We start from the raw sequence: 17,387 nt of genomic DNA on the forward strand, positions 1-17,387 counted from the left end.
CTCTCTCTCTCTATCTCTCACCCTGACATCAAATAGCGAGCCAGAGAGTTCCACCATTCCACCATTCCAAAGCAGGCAAAATCTTCCTCTCACAACAACCCGGAGAGAAATGAGAGCATGAGAAAAGAAATGTGTTCTTTTTTTACTGGTGTGATGTGTTGGGGTCACTGTGGGAAGCAATAGTTTCATCTTCAGTGGCAGGTCACTAAGTTGTCTGACCTGACAAAAAAGGATTAGTAGCCCAGCATCACTGAAGAAAAAAAAATCCTCACCACTTAGAGGGCTCTAATGCAAAAATAGATTTGTAGGAATTTGTCCAAAAAAAAAAAAAAAAAAACTGCAGTTAAAAAAAAGCTTTATATTTGCAGGATTTTTCAGTGGGGGTTGTAACAACACTGATGGCAAAGCTGTGAAAGGGTTTCTATTTACACATTCAGTGCCATCACAGGAATAGCATTCTGTACTGTTCATACTGTTATTTTGTCTTTCTGTCAATAAGACTTGCAATAGGCTGTACACTCCATCTCAACATGAAAGTCAACCTCTAATTCTTTCCATTCAATTTGAGAAGAGGAGGCGCAGAAATGGCTTGTGTGAATTACATTCCAAATGCAATATAGCTGTTTCAAATTGAATTATTGGATGTCAGAAGTACCGCATATGGTCTTCCTGCAATTTTAAAATGGGATCTTAGGAAATGCACCCAACATTGTTATCTCATGTAAATGCCTGGGAACATGATGAAAGGGTCAATGTCAGTGAACCCATAATGGAAAAGCTTCAGCTGGGACTGAGAATAGACTGAGAGCACAATAAACACACTATGCTGTAGCATTCACTGCAGACACATTTCATGTCAGGAGTGAATACTATTTCAATCAAATGAATTTGCCGGAGCTGTTTTGATTTAAATTTGATGGGATTTATTCCACAGTCAGCTGATATGTTGGTGTTCTGTCCCAACATATAACTGTGGATGGTAAAAACAGTCCTGCCCTATATTAATACATTTTCATATATTGATAGGGAAGGATGATGTTGATATTTTGAAATTCCAACTTTATTAAATATAACTTCAAACAATAGAAAAAAATTACACCAAATGAAGATTTCATTCAATAATTAATTCTGTCTATTCATCACAATCAGCACACACCATCAGCTATGGTGGCATTTTAATATCTTTGCAGCTGACAAATATTGTTGTCTATAACATTAAGCACAATTTGAGTAGCCATGTGATTAGGGTGTATCAGTGCAAATGACATGGGTTTGATTCTTGATTGATGTCATTCTTCTACTCTGTATAATAACAGCTGACTGCTACCATTATGATACTGGTTTTCTCTCTGTGTGTGTGTGTGTGTGTGTGTGTGTGTGTGTGTGTGTGTGTGTGTGTGTGTGTGTGTGTGTGTGTGTGTGTGTGTGTGTGCGTGTGCGTGTGCGTGTGCGTGTGCGTGTGTGTGCATGCACGTGTGTGTGTGCGTGTGTGTGTGTGTGTGTATTTATTGTTCTGTGCAGTAATCCTGACTGTAAACCAGTGATACAGTAAATGATTGCAGTACAAAGGCAACCTTATGGCTCTCTGTATTTATACAAGTCTTTTTGTGTCGTACTGACACAACAATTAAAATAAACATAAATGTTATACTAATTGTTCTCCTCATCGCCATGATTTTCTATACTAATATATGGTAAAGGTTTGCACTTGTAGTGTCATATTTTTGGGTACGATATGCTAAAATTAAAAGATATAATCATGGTAAATGCTACAAAACTTAAGAGTACAGTTAAAACGTGTGTGAAATACATAATGATAAGTATTTTAGTAATCACTGATGTTTTGATGGTATTGTGTGTGTGCTTGTGAAGGAAAAAATGCCTTGCAGCAGAGTATTTGTCTGGGAGTGTAGGTGAAAGATCATGAAGTAAAATGTGTTTCTGGTGTGAAGACAAATCCTATGCTTTTTAGAAAAATGAAATATGGAGTACTCAAAACATAATAGTGTAAACTTAAGGCAATATAACTTTAAAAAAGGTGTATCAGAAACATTACAATACATAATAGTGTAAAATGCATGAAGACTGTCAAAACACAAATAATAAGCGTGAGTGTGAAGTGAGATCAGGGAAAGTCTGAACATGTCTGACCATGTTCTCTATGAAGCATGACCTAATGATAACCTAATGTACATGTCCTCTGTAGGGTGTGATCTAGTGGTGAAATATGATAACTTGATGTCAAGATCAATAAATTTAGAAAAGTATAACGGTGTCAAACCTGAAAAAAAAAAACTCTCTATAGGCGTTCAAAAAATGACCAACTCTGACAGCCTAAAAGACGATGCACAGCTCAGTATCTTCAGTATTTCTTGCAGTGCCAGCCACTGCTAAGAACTGCTCCTGGATTTTCTGTCGACAATAAATCCTGCTGCCTCTGATAGCTGACTTCTCCTGTTGATTTTTTGAACATCTTTAAAAAAGCTTTTTGGACATCTGAACACGGTCAAGTCTTAGACTCTGGCCCTTGATGTGGGACTTAGTTTCTACATCAGAATGTGGTCATGGTTTTAAAAAACAGTGAAGCACCAATCGAAGATTTGTGTTAGGATATGAGTTCATGTCTGCTGCAAGAAAGTCAGGGTGCTACATGTCCATACTCCATTTCAGTTTTCCTAAATTCACTTTGCACCCTGCAACATAAAAAAGACATAATATTCTGCTATGGCACCAAATGTTGGCTTTGAACAAACATCTTGAGATGTAGAATCATCCAATATGGATGTAATTCCTGGCCTCTGGGCTATAAAAACAACAAGTTCATTTGTTTGGTTCTGTCTGCATCCTGCATCTGCATTCGGGATTCCCTGACTAACCATGAAGTATTGGTCTTTGACATCCTCCTTAAGTACTGCCAACTTACAGAGACATCATGAGATATGAACTAGGGATCTTCTAGCTGTAAGGTGAAAGTACTAACCACCAAGCCACTGTGCAGCCCCAAAATGAAAACTGATTTATACAAAGTAATAAACCTTGAAATATCCATTTTAAAAAAGTTACACAAAGGTCTTAAAGATAAGAATGTTCAAGTCAAAAACAATGGCAAAAAATGTTATATATTGATATTATGTTCCACCTCAATGTCATAACATCTCTCTGGATCCTACCAAATGGTAACTCATTTTCAGGAAATTATAGTCTGTTCACATCATGATATTTTACAATGAAAAAAAATCTAATTATTTCTCTATAGTAAGTGCTAAGTGGAAAATTATTTTCTGATTATGTCATGCCCTCCACCTCCAGCTCCACTTAGTAGCAGCCTTCCCTTTCCCCTCCTTCTCCTTCCTTTCCCTCTTGTGGGCATCAGTGAGGTTTGTGTGTGGAATGCGTTCAGGTGCAGCCATTGGATAATCACCTGAGTGAACACACCTGCGCTGGGCAGTTGTCCACATATAACTCATCATACTTCACCACAGAAGCCTGGCTCAGACCACTAGTCGATGCCAGACGGTTTAACAATCTCTGTTATACAACCCAGACCTTTGTTCTGTTGTAGCTCTATTTTGTTGTGCTTACCGGTGTTTCTTCTGGCCTCAGTTGCGTGACCCTCCCTACTTGCTCTGTCTACCTTCCACCTCAGCCTCAGTTGCTGCCGGATTGTTCCAACCTGGTCCTGCCAGGCTTAATCTCCTGGATCCTCCACCTGGCTCCTGCACTTGTGGAAACGGTATTCCTGCCTCTCCATGCACCTCCTCCTCCCCCATTCCCTCATCCTCTCTCTGGGGTATTTAGATTACCTTTGTGCTTGTGTGTACTGTTGAGCATTTAGTTACCACTCCGTTTTGTTTCGCGGTGTTCAGCGTATTGTTAATGTTAATCATGTTACACAGCAATATGCTGCGTCTGACTTTCTAGCTTGATTGTACCAAGTCTTGGTTAGCCAGTCTTGTAAGTAGATTCTGTTTATATAAGATTGAATCTGTTCCATAGTGTGATAATTTGTATCTTAGAATTCTGTCCTGCTCCATAGTTTCCACAGTACTTCTGGTTAGTGTAATTCCCTTCCAGGCCTATAGTTGTCTCCTTTGGGAGAAGTCAGCCTTGTGTACGCTGTTACATGAGTTGATTTTTCCCCTTTGCCCTTCTTGTAAATTACTGTAAATATTTGTGTTTGAATAGAGATTAGAGAGAGATAGAGATTATTGTTGTGACATTTAATGATTAGCACAAACACTGATTTTGATGCAGTATGTAAGTATTTTCCATATACGGTAGTCTGGAAAACACTGAAAAACTGTGAGCAATTTTTCTCTGTGAAGAAGATGAACAAAACATCAAACAGGAGTCGTCTCACTGATACACACTCTATCACTCTATCCTTAGAATCACCACAGCTCAAAATCTGACTCCGAACATTGAACTTGCAGTCAAGAAAAACTGCCAAGCATCTGGACTGGATGTTTTCTTTTTGCAATTTTCTCTTGGCGTCACATGATTACAGACCATTTGTAGCCATATGTTTGAAATATGTGTGCATTTCAACAGATTGATCAAAAATAATCTCATTCCGTTTGTTGGCGTCAATAAAAAAAACAGCAATTTAAGATTTTCATTGAAGGAAATTCTATTTATTTTGGCAGTTTTAGCTGCCTGCAATAAAACGTTTTCATTAAAAATGACTGAGGACTACAAAATAATTTAAATCCCATAATGTGTCTTTCATTTTAAATTTGATCTTGTTTATTTATTCTCTAAGATCGGTTTGTTCTGAATGATATAAGACATCTTATATCAGACAGCTCATATTTCTGTATGATGAATTTGTCAAAATAAGTCTGAAAAATATGGCCGGTTTACATCTGTTTCTCAATAAATATTGACCCAGTTTGGCCCTTGATTTGGACTCAGTTTTTACTTTTGGCACCATCTGTGATTGAGTTTGACACCCCTGTAACTACATGCTGAGAGGAACTTTATTGTGCATCATCACAGGCTGGTGTATGTCACATATTAACAAGGACATCGATTTTGTCATTGAGTCCTTCTTGTTTTCAGCAGCCACACAGTTAACATTATCCAAAAAGTTTAAAATGAAAAGGACAAAAATATCCACATGGGCGCATGGTGGTTAATTAAAAGTGTAAAACCTACAAGAAGTTAATGCATAAGTATACATCCTCTTTATTTCAGTGCTTAGTGAATGTCCCTTTGAATGTGTAGATATGTCTCCATTAGCCTTGCACATCTGGACACATTCCCATTACCCATTCCTATTTGCAAAACGGCGAATGCTCAGTCAAGTTGCACAGGGATTGTGAAAAAACACACTTTTCAAGTCCAAATGCAAATTCTCATTTAGCCTAAGGCCCAGGTACTGGTTTGGCTACTCCATAACATTCACCTTTATGTCTTGAAAGAAGTTCTGTGCAGCTTTGTCTATATGCTTTGGGTAACTCTCTTGCTGGAAAACAAATCTTCTTAAAAGTCACAGTTCTCTTGCAGACTGCATCAGTCTGTCCTCTGGGATTTCCCTATACTTTGATGCATTCATTTGACCCTCTACCTTTGCAAGACTTAAAGGCCCTGCTGCTTTGAAGTATCCTCACATAATGATGCTGCCACTGCCATGCTTCACGATGGGGATGGTGTGTTTGTGACGATGTGCAGTGTCATGAATATGGACAGTGTCTGCCACACACAGTGTTTAGTCTGATTGACAAAAATCTCAATTTTGGTCTCATCAGACCAAAGAACCTTCTTCCTTTTGACTTCCGAGTCTTCCACATACATTCTGGTGCACTCTATTTAAGATGTAATATGAGCTCCTTTTTCAACTGCAGCTTTCTCTTTGCATCTCTCCCATAAAACTTTGATTGGTGAATGATATGGGCAACAGTTGTTGTATATGTAGATAGGACCCTCCTTCTCAGATGCTAAAGCTTGTAATTCATTCATAGGTGTCTTTTTGGCCTCCCTTACTAGTCACTCTCTTGCACAGTAACTCAGCTTTTGAGGTTGACCTGCTCTAGGTAAATTTACACGTGCCATATTCCTTTCATTTTCTAATAATGGATTTAACTGTACTCCAGGGAATATTCAGTGAATTGTAATTTTCCTTGTATTCATTGCCTGACTTATGCTTTTTAATAACCCTTTCGGAATTGCTTAGAATGTTTCTTTGTCTTCATGGTGTGGTTTAATCCAGGAGAACTGATTCACTTGTGACTGGACTGTCCAGATACAGGTGTCTTTATACTGAAATTACTTTGAGACACATTCACTGACCTCAGAAAATCTTTATTTGACTAATTGTGTGACTTCTAGCACCAATGGCCTACACCTGTGTTGAATTAGGTGAGTCATTTTAAAGTAGCTGAATACATTTGCAATTCCTTACTTTACATTTTTACTTTTAATTGATTGACCATAATTCAGTGTCAAAAGGGGAATATTTTGATGGAGGGTGAATACTTTTTATAGGCACTGTAAGCTTGGAGGATTCTCTGACCATTTTTGCTGCAAGCTTATCAAGGGTAACATACAAATAAGTCAGTAACTTCCTGGTCAGACAAATTCAAAATCAGACTTGCTCTCTGGCCCCTTTTTCATTTCCTATTTGCAGATTAATAAATTAATGACAAAGTAACAAGTAATTCTTTTTAACATACTGATTTTTGATGTTCAGTTGACTTGACATGAGTAGATGACATAGAGACTGAGGTTTCAGATTAGTTCTATTTTACTTGATTCATGAGTCAGTCTAGGTTGACATGAGTACACATCACAAAGCACGAATGTCATAGCAGTTCAGCAGGCCTTACCTGTGGGGAAATTCCATTGCTGACAGGGTTGACATGGTTGCTAGGTGCTGCAGAGCTCATGAAGGTGTCAGAGTAGCTGGAGAAGCCGTGGCGGTTGGAGGTCAGACCATAGGCAGAGCTGTTGTCAGGGCTGGACAGACCACTCTGGTGCATGGTGGATGGAGGTAAAGGCTGGGGTCGGTGAACTGTACCACCACCATCTGAATATAACACAACAGCACATGGCTGAGAAGCTAAAAATATTCTATTAATAATAAATAAATAAAACATTACTTCTTGTTTGTAAATAGAACAATGGCTAAACAGTTTCCCTCTCCTACCAGTCGAAACAAAAAAAAAATTGTTTCATGGATGTAACTGTGAAAAGTCGTAGCATTGGCAACTATATATACACTACCAGTTGCAAGTTTGGACACACCTTCTCATTCAATGTTTTTTATTTGATTGTTTTATACATTGTAGATTAATACTGAAGACATCAAAACTATAAAAGAGTACATATGGAATTATGTCGGAAACAAAAAAGTGTTAATCTTCGGTATAAATCTACAATGTAGAAAATAATACAAATAAATAAAAAGCATTGAATGAGAAGGTGTGTCCAAACTTTTGACCTGTAGTATATATATAGATTATCGGTGAAAGATTTAGAATGCCACAGTTTTCCAGTTTTTTATTGAAATTCCAGTAATTCAAGTCCAATGAACAGAATGAAATGGTACAAAGGTAAGTGGTGAACTGCCAGAGGTTAAAAAAAGGCAAAGTTACCCAAAACTGAAAAATGATGTACATTTCAGAATTATACAAAGAGGCCTTTTTCAGGCAACAAGAAATGACTTAACAGCTTAAAGGTGTTCTGCAGCAATGGAGGTTGATCAAGCCTTGAAAGTTGGTGCTACCAAATCCTACAGGTGTCCCAACTTTTCTTCGTTACTTACAACCCCCTCTGTTTGCATAAAAGTAGTGTTGGAACACACCATGGCACCATACCCTTGAGAGCATTATTTGAACAGTGTTGTTCTGCAGAAAGTAGTGTGTTACTATAAAAATGGTGAGGAAAAGATAATTAACAAGAGAAGAAAGACAGACCATCATAACACTTAAAAATGTAGGTCTTTCCTACAGAGAAATTGTGCAGAAAGTCAAGGTGTCAGTGAGAACAGTTTTCTTCACCATCAAAAGACACTCTGGGAGAAACTCTGACAGGAAGAGGTCTGGAAGATCCAAAGCCTTGTTTAGGCCATGAAACACCACCAATGGACTACTGAAGACTGGAAGGAGGTATTATGGACTGATGAATCGAAATTCAAAATCTTTAGTTCATCAAGCAGGATTTTTTGTTCGCCGTCGAGTCAGCAAAAGGATGGTTCCTCAGTGTGTGACATCAACTGTCAAACAAGGTGGAGGAAGTGTGATGGTCTGGGGCTGTTTTGCTGGATCCAGGGTCGGTGACTTGAACAGAGTGAGAGATACCCTGAACCAAAACAGCTACCATAGCATTCAGCAGCGCCATGCAGTACCCTCTGGTATGTTCCTAGTTGGTCAGGGGTTCGTTCTACAGCAAGATAATGACCCAAAACATAAGTCCAAGCTATGCCAGAACTACCTTGGGAAAAAAGAACAAGATGGTAAGCTTGAAAACATGGAGTGGCAGCACAGTCTCAAGACTTAAACCATATGGAGCTGCTTTGGTATGAACTGGACAGAAGAGTGAAAGCAAAGCAACCTACAGGTGCCACATATTTATGGGAACTTCTTCAACAGAGTTCGGGAGAACTTTCTGAAGAACGCTTGATGTCCATTGTGGAAAGATTGACACGAGTGTGTTCAGCTGCTATATCTGCCATAGGTGGCTACTTTGATGAGGCAAAAGTTTAGAATACATTTTGGTTTTTAAACAGTTTTTTTTTTTTTGTTTGGTTTTTTTTTGCTGTTTCATTTGTTTATTTGTTCCATGCTTTCATTTCAGAGTACAACGAGACATTAACATGCATAATTTCCAATAAAAACTGGAAAAATTGGGGTGTTCTAAAACTGTTGAAGGGTAGTGTATAACAGTTTGCATATAATATTATGCAAACTGAGGCCTCACTGCAGGATAAACAATCCAATACACCATACTGTGCATCAACATGATGATATTATGTATTTTGCAGGGGGAAGACTAAATCATGTTGGTGTCCTGTGGACTTGATTCCAATTGGATTTGATCACATGGTTCACTTCATATGTGTGGCTACAAAAAAACTTAGGTTTTAGGTATTTAGGACATTTTCATTTCTGGCTGTCTGTTCAGACAGAATTACAGGTCTAAAAATGTCCTTCATCAATTACTTTTATGGGGAAGAGGAGGACCAAAACAACCTAGAGTCTCAAGTATGTGTTGGCAACTAGATGCAACAATTGGACATAATCAATAAAAAGGTGGTACCTGCCTTACCTTGAGAGAGAGAGTTGCCTGGGTAGCTGGACTCTGGCAGCTGGTACGTAGGAAGCGTTGGCATTCCTGTCGGAGGAAATCCTCCTGGCAGAAGGTGGTTGAATGCTGCTAGCTGACTGGCTCCAGCTTGTTTTCGCCACCTGGCCCTTCGATTACTGAACCACACCTTAAAAAGCAAACAAATAACAAAAGACATCAGCTTGTTAACCATTACATTTTTTTAGAGTCAAATTTTGAGAAACTGACGATTAATAGAACACTTGTTCCTCATTTGGCCTAAATAGGATGAAGCAAGAGCGAGATACTGAGATTTTGCAGTCAGTGTATAAATTATGTTATAATCTATTCATATTTCTTGATTTTCCAGTAATACTTTAGTTTCAGTTATGAAACTGAAGTAGGAAGTAGTAACTGAACTTATGTTGACATATTTACAGAAATAAAGAAAATTACCTTTTTGTTACTGTTCGCATTATGAAATATTAGTAAAAAAAAATCTATATGTATGTCTGTTAAGCAGAAAGTAAAACCAATTAACATAACATTTCCCTGCCTACCTTGTCATCCATCTATCCATGCCATCTGTGCCATCTGATTTACAAAGAGAGGGGGTTCGTGTACAAAGTGGCTTTTGGGGGAACCCACTGACAGTGTAAGGGAAAAAGCCCTCAGTGCAGGCTAAGCCTATAGCATCATAACTAAGTGATAGCTCAGGAACAAAAAATGGGAGTTGGCTCCATAGGAGAGGTTGCAAACAACCTCAGGGATCCAGTGGAGTTCCTTCCTCGAGTAATTACAGAGTACAGTCACCAAGAACCCTAAAGTACAACACACAACATTTGTTTCAGGGCAGGAGGCTCATATGATAATAACTTAATGTAAACTGTTGCTATTTAAAAGCACACCACTATGAAAAAAATCAAACATTTCAAATCCTACTGCAGTACACTCAAGATTTGGACAGATATAGTGATCAAAATAGTTGGGAACTAATACACGGAGGTTATATTGTGTAGTTTCCGCCACTGTCCCAAAAATACAACTCGCCACTGTTTAAGTACCTCCAAGTCAGCCGCTGGGTCAAAGCAAAATATGCGTAATAGATTTTCTGGCAGGCCGGAAGAGACTTATCGACAAAAACAGTTACTCTGGTGCACCTATCAGGGGTCTCATGTCAGCTGTGCAACATCCTCAATAATAATCATCCTCAACATAAGAGAAAACAAACCTCTCAATGGCTCTAACATGTTCATATGATGAAACTCAAATGTTCCTAACTTTGACTAAGCAAATACAAATTCAGTTTAACATCATATTGTTTCAGCTTGTTTACTTTCATCTGGACCTAGTTTTATTTTACTGTAATGCCATCTTACTTTTTATTGTTTTTGTTTACTTTATTGTTTTGTTTTACTTAATTTAAGAATTTTGTGGTTCAACACAAAGTGTAATGAACCAAACCAAATAAAAAGGAATGCTGGAGGTGGGGATGTATCTTATTTTGAGTTTTTTTCCTGAGGAAGACAACAGTGTGCTTTGTACACTTTAGTCTTCTTTTGGGGGGCAATAGGTTTTTATGAAATATTGTTAACAATAAGGTTTGTTTTTTTCTGCAGTCCTTTCACTTGTGAAAATCATTAAAATGAATTAAAACCTGTCAATTAATACAACTATATCTCACATAATTAGAATATAGTGAAAAGGACTTCAGATTTTTCATCAGACATTGTTTTAAGTGAAAATTGTATATTTTCTAGACTCATTACACATAAATTGAAATATTTCAAGCTATTACTTCTTTTAACTTTAATGATAATGGCTTGCAGTTCATAAAACACCCAAAAAATCAGAGGTTAGGTTTGTGAGCTACAAGCTATTATCATCAAAAGCTTCAAATATTTCAGTTTATGTGTAATGAATGTAGAATATAAATAATTTTCACTTTGAGCAATGTCCACCATATTCTAAAAATATGAGATGCACCTGTACATTTGATAAGTCACACAAAAATGTTGAAATTTGTGTTCACAAAAACTTACTTTTCTGAGAAAATATCCAATCTTACTGTACAACATCCAACTGTAGACACTGTTTAATTCTTTTTTTTTTGTTCTTTTCAGACATTAGCAGCACTTTGTTAAGTTTAGGGAAGGATTATAGTCTGCTTTAATAGCGATTGTGAAATGACAAAGGGCTGTGTATTGCCAGAAGCTAAACTGTCCTCTTTCAACTCAGCAGGGTGCTAATTTCCAAGTTCTTAATTAAAACCTACTAAAATACAGAAGCAAGTATCAGCTTGTTAGTCGGCAGGAACCACACTGACAGAGTCTGGATTTGTTTATGTTCCACTGGCTGTTCCTCACTGTTCCACATCGGGACACAAAATAACTGCATTTTTACCATTCATGTCATTTGAATCAAACAGTACCACTTGCGTGTATTGATACATGTGTATACAGCACACGCACACACCACATATCAAGGAGCTGTAGCAGGAAGCTATGCATTGCCTCCAGCTTTCCACCCACCCACCCACTTTCTCCAGGAATCCTCCTTTTTCATTTGGAGCAAATGAAAACATGCCTTTCAAGTGGAGAACATCATTTGGACTTCTATTTCTGTGGAGGAGACTCAAATAATTAAAACAGGTGTTGTCGCCCCAGGTACTTCTGCAAGAGGAGCAGAAGAAGTATCAACTCAACAGTCCCACTGCCTCTGCAGAACAAAGACTGTGGACCAAAGAGACTGTGAAAAGTAGTAGAATATGAACTCTACTACAGCCACATCCTCCTGACCATAGCTACAGAAAATATTTAACAAAATATTTCATTAGTTCATTTTATTATTGCAGCTGTTTGATTTGTTGATTTAGAATGCTTTAAACAAAGACTATCCATTGAAAATTTAAAAAAAAAAATCTCCTGAAAATGTCTTTGACTCACTGAATTTAATCAAACTAAAATTATATTTGATACTCCACACTGAATTTGTGTGTTAAGGAGGACTTGACTGAAGATGATTTGTTTGAAAAATAAATCAAAATTGAATGAAATTAAAAATCTGGCAGTAAAACACATTTCTTGGCCTGCCTCTGGCAAACAAACGATACTCTAGGAAGTTACTGCTCCTAGCCAAAAAATAATTGCACATAGCCCTGTTTTTTGGACAGACTGGACACACAATATGTACCAAGTTAATGTGTCAGCTTGGTGGGAGGATTTTATTACAACTGGATTGGGCCAGGCTAGCTCTGTCTACTCCAGTGTCACAGTGAGAAGTATTATCCACAAATGGAGAAAACATGGAACAGTGGTGAACCTTCCCAGGACTGGCCAACATTTCTCCAAGAGCACATCAACATCTAATCCAGGAGGTCACAAAAGAAACCAACAACCCTGAACTTTTTGAAAGACATGGGTCTGTTACATCTGGTCAATACTACATTCGACAAGAAGAACATCATACCAACAGTGAAACATGTGGTGGTAGTGTGATGGTTTGGGGCTGCTTTGCTTCCACAGGACCTGGACCACTTGTCATAATTGATGAAGCCATGAATTCTGCTCTCTATCAGTAAATCTTCCTGGAGAATATCCACCATCAGTTGATGACCTAAAGCTCAACATAAATGGTTTATGTAGCAAGACAATGACCCAAAGCACAAGGCTCAAAAAGAGCAAAATTAAGGTGGCCGAGTCAAAGTCCAGACTTGAATCTAATTCAGATGCTGTGGTAGAACCTTAAATGGGCACTTCATGATCAATAACCATCTGATGTGACTCAATTAGAACTATTCTACAAAGAAGAGTGGACCAAAATTCCTCCATGGTGATGTGAAAGGCTGATCACAGCTAATATTAGCTTCATATATCATGACAGTCTCAACAATGGGAAATGGCATCTGTGTTATTACATAAGTGTAAATTTAAATTAAGTTAAGCATTGGCTGAAAGAAACAAGAATGTACCCACCTATGACATCTAAGAGGTCAGACTGACTGTGGATTGTGTCATTGTGCGTGTTTGTGTGTGTGTGTGTGTGTGTGTGGTGTGTGTGTGTGTGTGTGTGTGTGTGTGTGTGTGTGTGTGTGTGTGTGTGTGTGTGTGTGCATGTGTGGGTGGGGGTTATAGGTTTCTAATGCTGTCTGTGCTGTTTTTATTGGTGTTGTTGATCCTTTGACTACTTTTACTTAAAAGCCCAAGCAGGGACAGGAGTTGCAAATTAGCTCAATGCTACACACTCTATATGTAATGCATCAATCCTATGTGTTCTATGATAATTACATGGTCCCTGATCAAATAAATGAATAAATAAAAAAAAAATAATAAATAAATGTGAGTGGCATAATGTTTAACTAGTCAAAAATTACTGGCACAGTGACTGCAACAATACTACTGTACTCAATGTCTTACACACAGTTTAGAAATCAATTGTGGTTAAAGTGTATGGTAATTTACACTCTAATACTGTTTTATTATTATTATAGTCAGCACATACATGGATTAAAGCCACCTGCATAACATGATGCAGAACATCCTGTGGATGCTCTAGGTACTGTGAGAGGGGTCCTGGAGTCCCATATATCTGACTTGTTCTGGCAGAGAACAGAAATAAATGCCTCTACTTTACTTCATGAACAGTGCGTGCACATAAATAAAAGGAAACACCTAAATAAAGGAGTATCAAAGCTTAATTAGATGCTTTCATATCGGACAAATTATGTAGATTTCATCGCAATAAAGCCTAGTGAAAAAGCAGTTAAAGTGTTCTAAAATATGAATGTCCCCACAACAATAGGAAAATCCTCAGTGTTTGTGTGTTGTGCAACTAAAGTGGCAAATGCCACCATAAGTTTTGGTTGTGTGCCCACAGGAGAGACTTCTGTGGAAACTGTAATGCTGAGAGACAATCTGAAATTGTGGACACTTTATGAGTGCTTTAAAAACTCAGAAAAAATTACATGGTGGGTTACTATGCTTTCAGTTTTTTGAGCTTCAGTGCAAGCTGAACTGCTAGTGTTAGCCCTACATCTGTTTGTTTCTTGCTTGCCCATCTGACAGAATCACCATACACATGAGATCAAAACAACAGCTGTGCTGTAAATTTGACCTCTGCTGGAAAGGGGCTCAGACAGCAGAAGTTCCACTGTAATTAAGAAAGAACAGTATTTACAGTAGTTTGACCTGAAAAATTCAAAACACCTACTGGGGGCATGTGAGACTTCGATTACTTTGTTAAAAAGAGCTACATTTTGGGACCTTTAAGCATCACATGTTAGACTGTGCATCAATAAAACACTAAATGAAATCTAATTATGTTTTAGAAGAATGCTGTTCATCGCTACAGTAGGACTCCAATACTCAGGCAAAAGTAATGCAGCTTCTGTTTCTGCCTCTAGGCCCTTGTTGCCTACAATTGCTCTCTGTTTTCCTACTTGTGTGTGAATGTGGACTTGATTACAAGAGTGGAGACAGGTGCATTAGAGTCTGAATTCCCAGTCCCACCAGCTGTAGCCACTTCCACACTCCTTTGCCACCCTCACGTCGCCAGAATGTACAGTCAACAGTCAGGTAGTCCCTTGAATGACTCAGCCCCTATTTCTAGGCTTTCTTGCTATTTGCCCCACCTTTTCAGCTCAGTTCGGCTACCAGCTCCTTGGATCTATCTCTGCATGGCTGCAACCAAAAACTACAACTGCCCCTAGCTACCAGCCGCGAGCCCAAGCTCCAGCTGCTGCATATACCAGGTACCAGCCCAAACTTCGGGAATCCTTCAGTCTGCCAGCCTCCTGCCAGTCCCATTCCAATGTCCAGCAGCTTCAAGAATCCCCAGGTGGTTAGGGGCTAGCTTAATTTCAAGTTGTATTTTGACATTTCCTCCAACATTACCTTGGCCGCATCATAAATTACTCTACCCACCCTTCAGTGTCAGAAACCACCAAGAAGAGAGCAACAGCAGCTTTCTTGTCTGTTACTGAGGATGTGAGACAATCTGAGCTCATCAAGACACTGGTAAAGTTATTACAAGGAATCATTGGACACTGAGGAGTTGTAAAGCTTGTGGTAAAGACAGAACTTTCAAGTTAAGTTAGTTTTGTCTTCAGCAAGTGAAATCCATACTCAACTGGACTGAGGTCAGGTGATTCACTTGGCCATTCCAGAACATTCCACTACCTCAGCACCATTTACTGATAAAATGAGGGCAGTTATTATAGCTTTACCTCCACAGAAGTGGATTATCTCATTAATAATGCTGCAGCCTCACTGCATACGACACTTGATAGTGTTGCACCTTTGAAAAAGAAAGTTCTATCTCAGAGAGGACCTGCTCCTTGGTATAATTCCCAGCTGCAGATTTTAAAGCAGGCATCATGAAAGCTGCAACGGAAGTGACATTCCACTAGTTTAGAGGAAGTTTATGTAGCTTGGAAAAATAGTCTAGTAATTTATTAAAAAGCTCTTCGTAATGCCAGGACAACATATTATTCATCTTTAATAGAGGAAAACAAGAACAACCCTAGGTTTCTCTTCAGCACTGTAGCCAGGCTGACAAAGAGTCAGAGCTCTGTTGAACCTTGTATTCCTTTAGCTTTGAGCAGTAACAACTTCATGAGCTTCTTTACATATGAAATTGTAACAATCAGGGAAAAAAAATTATCTCTCCCTTCCTGCAACTGTCACAGATGTATCATCGAGTACAGTTGCTTTAGAGTTAGCTGTAAGACCCAATGGGTATTTAGATTTTTTCACTCCTATACATCTCTCTGAACTCATTTCAACAGTTACCTGATCTAAACCATCGACATGTCTTTTAGATCCTATCCTAACTAGACTGCTCAAGGAGGCTTTACCTTTAATTAATTATTCAGTGTTAGATTTGATCAGTCCCTCTCTAGTAACAGGCTATGTACCATAGGCTTTTAAGGTTGCTGTAATCAAACCTTTACTTAAAAAGCCCACTCTAGATCCAGATGTTTTAGCCAACTATAGACCAATTTCCAACCTCCCATTTCTCTCTAAAATTGCAAATCAATTATCTGAACATTAACAATAGAAAACCTGTTTGAAGAGTTTCAGTCAGGCTTCAGAGTGCATCATAGCACAGAAACAGCTCTGGTGAAAGTTACTAATGACCTTCTCATAGTGTCAGATAATGGACTGGTCTCTATACTTGTTTTGTTGGACCTTAATGCGGCATTTGACACCATCGACCACAAACTTTTATTACAGTGATGAGAACATTCTATTGGCATTAAAGGAACAGCTTTGGACTCATTCTTACTTTTCAGAAAGGTTCCATATTGTTCATGTCAACAATGATTCTTCTAAGCATACTGAGGTGAATCATGGAGTTCCTCAGGGTTCTGTCTTAGCACCAATACTATTCACATTATACATGCTTCCCTTAGGCAATATTATTAAGAAGCGCTGTATGTAGTGTCAGTAAACATTTCAGTGACATCAAATGTAAAGCTTGATGACAAAATAAATAATTTTTCTATATTTAATACTGTTGTGAAAGCATTTCCCGAAGAAAAAAAATAAATATGGTGTTGACATATCTTGAGGATTAACACTTGCCGGGTTCTGCTCGAGGTTTTTTTTCTCTGTTAAAAGGGTGTTTTCCTTGCCACTGTCGCCTTTTGGCTTGCTCTGGGGGTCAGGCATATGGGTTCTGTAAAGCGTCTCGAGACAATTTGACTGTAATTGGCGCTATATAAATAAAATTGAATTGAATTGAATTATTAATTTCCATTGTTATGCTGACGACACTCAGTTGTATTTATCAATGAAGCCAGATGAAACTAATCAGCTAGCTAGACTGCAAGATTGTCTTAAGGACATAAAGACCTGGATGACCTGTAATTTCCTACTTCTAAATTCAGACAAGATTGAAGTCATTGTATTTGGCCCCAAACATCTCAGAAACTTGCTTTCAAAGCATGTAGTTACTCTATTACTTTGGCCTCCAGTACTACTGTGCTACTGTGAGGAACCTCAGAGCTGTTTTTTTTTTTTTTTTTTTTTAACCAGGACATGTCCTTTAACTCACACATTAAACAAGTCTGTAGGACTTCCTTCTTTCACCTGAGAAATACTGTAAAAATCAGGAACATCCTG

General features: G+C 38.2%; 1 protein-coding gene across 5 annotated transcripts in view; it reads right to left on the reverse strand.

Annotated features, from left to right (window-relative positions):
• LOC111588280 (paired box protein Pax-7-like) overlaps positions 1–17,387 on the reverse strand; it is a 107,219-nt gene that overhangs the window by 31,456 nt on the left and 58,376 nt on the right. For all 5 annotated transcript variants that reach the window (XM_035943074.2, XM_035943073.2, XM_035943072.2 and 2 more), the window contains 2 exons: positions 9,268–9,433; positions 6,828–7,027 (listed from right to left, as the gene is read on the reverse strand). In XM_035943074.2, coding sequence (XP_035798967.1) covers positions 6,828–7,027; positions 9,268–9,433 — 366 coding nt within the window. The remainder of the gene's footprint in view (positions 1–6,827; positions 7,028–9,267; positions 9,434–17,387) is intronic.

Source organism: Amphiprion ocellaris, chromosome 8 (assembly GCF_022539595.1).
Source record: "Amphiprion ocellaris isolate individual 3 ecotype Okinawa chromosome 8, ASM2253959v1, whole genome shotgun sequence".
NCBI lineage: Eukaryota > Metazoa > Chordata > Actinopteri > Pomacentridae > Amphiprion > Amphiprion ocellaris.